Source organism: Salvelinus sp. IW2-2015, linkage group LG30 (genome assembly GCF_002910315.2).
Source record: "Salvelinus sp. IW2-2015 linkage group LG30, ASM291031v2, whole genome shotgun sequence".
NCBI lineage: Eukaryota > Metazoa > Chordata > Actinopteri > Salmoniformes > Salmonidae > Salvelinus > Salvelinus sp. IW2-2015.
In genome coordinates, this window is record NC_036869.1 from 23,569,241 (window position 1) to 23,570,390 (window position 1,150).

The window sequence follows — 1,150 nt, forward strand, 5'->3', positions numbered from 1 at the left end:
GAGTCAGACAAACCCCGTATACTGAAATAACTCGGGCGGGAGGTGTGTGTGTGTGTGTGTGTATGTGTTTGTGTGTTGCAGCTTGATGAGGTCCTGGTCCATGGTTCCTGGGGGAGGCAGTCCAATCTAGGCTTTATTAAGGCTTTATTGAGCTGAGTGTAGGTGTGTGTGTATATCCATGCGCATGGCTGTTTTTGTAGCAGACACACACTTGGCAGAGCTTTTATGATTACCCGTGTCTGTTTCTTTTATACACTCACAATTGGTGGAGCTTAAATGAGGGTGTGTGTGTACCAGCAGGTGTGTGCGTCTGTGTGAGTGAGTGTGTGTGTGTATGCGTGTACGAGCAAGGGTGTGCGTTTCTCATCATCTGTGTACGTGTGCCACACTCACGGTTGGCAGAGCTTGATGAGATCCTGGTCCGTGGTCCCCGGGGGCAGGCCTCGGATGTACAGGTTAGTTTTACTCAGCTGCTCGGATCCGCCGTGACTGCAGCTGTTATGGCTGGGGCTAGGCGGAGCCATGGGGTGAGGGGGTGGAGCATAGGGCTGCTGCAGGAAGAGAAGAGAGGAGGGGTTAAGGGCTAAATATATAATGTGAGTAACTCGCACATCTTTGAGAGAGAGAGATAGGGAGATCGAGAGGGGTTAGACAGATGGAAAAATATGTGTTGAGAGATGTTGGTTGGAGTGCATTCTTTGAGGGGGAGTGACATTTCATATGTTATTGATGGTTTTAACGGAACCAACAAACCGTGAACTATTGACCCTTTCGCATCTTCACATTTGTGTCTACAAACATCCCCATCTACATTTCCACGATTTCTTCCTTCTCTCTCCCATCTTCTATACACTAAATCCCTCTTCCTTTTCTCTCTCTGTCTCTTTCTCTCTCTCTGCAGCCTCCTCTCTCCTCTCCCTCTCTCCCCCTCCATGTGGCTGTGTTCCCATTAGTGTGGATTTATGGTGTGAGAGTCAGGGCTCCCTGCTCACATCCCATTTATATCTCTATTCCAGGGATGGGAACGTGGGGCCCCTGTGGGCATAGAAGAGAGACAGAGGGATCGAGAAAGAGGGAGAGCGGGTGAGAGGGAGAAAGAAAGAAAGAAAGGGAGGAAGGGAGACCTGGTGCGTAGTACACAGTCCCATTG

At 49.7% G+C, this 1,150-nt stretch overlaps 1 protein-coding gene across 1 annotated transcript in view; it reads right to left on the reverse strand.

Annotated features, from left to right (window-relative positions):
• The window catches only part of LOC111955198 (RNA-binding motif, single-stranded-interacting protein 3-like), a 222,281-nt gene that overhangs the window by 179,911 nt on the left and 41,220 nt on the right, over window positions 1-1,150 (reverse strand). Inside the window, exon 2 of the mRNA XM_023975345.3 lies at window positions 394-551. Within this exon, the coding sequence (XP_023831113.1) occupies window positions 394-551 (158 nt within the window). The remainder of the gene's footprint in view (window positions 1-393; window positions 552-1,150) is intronic.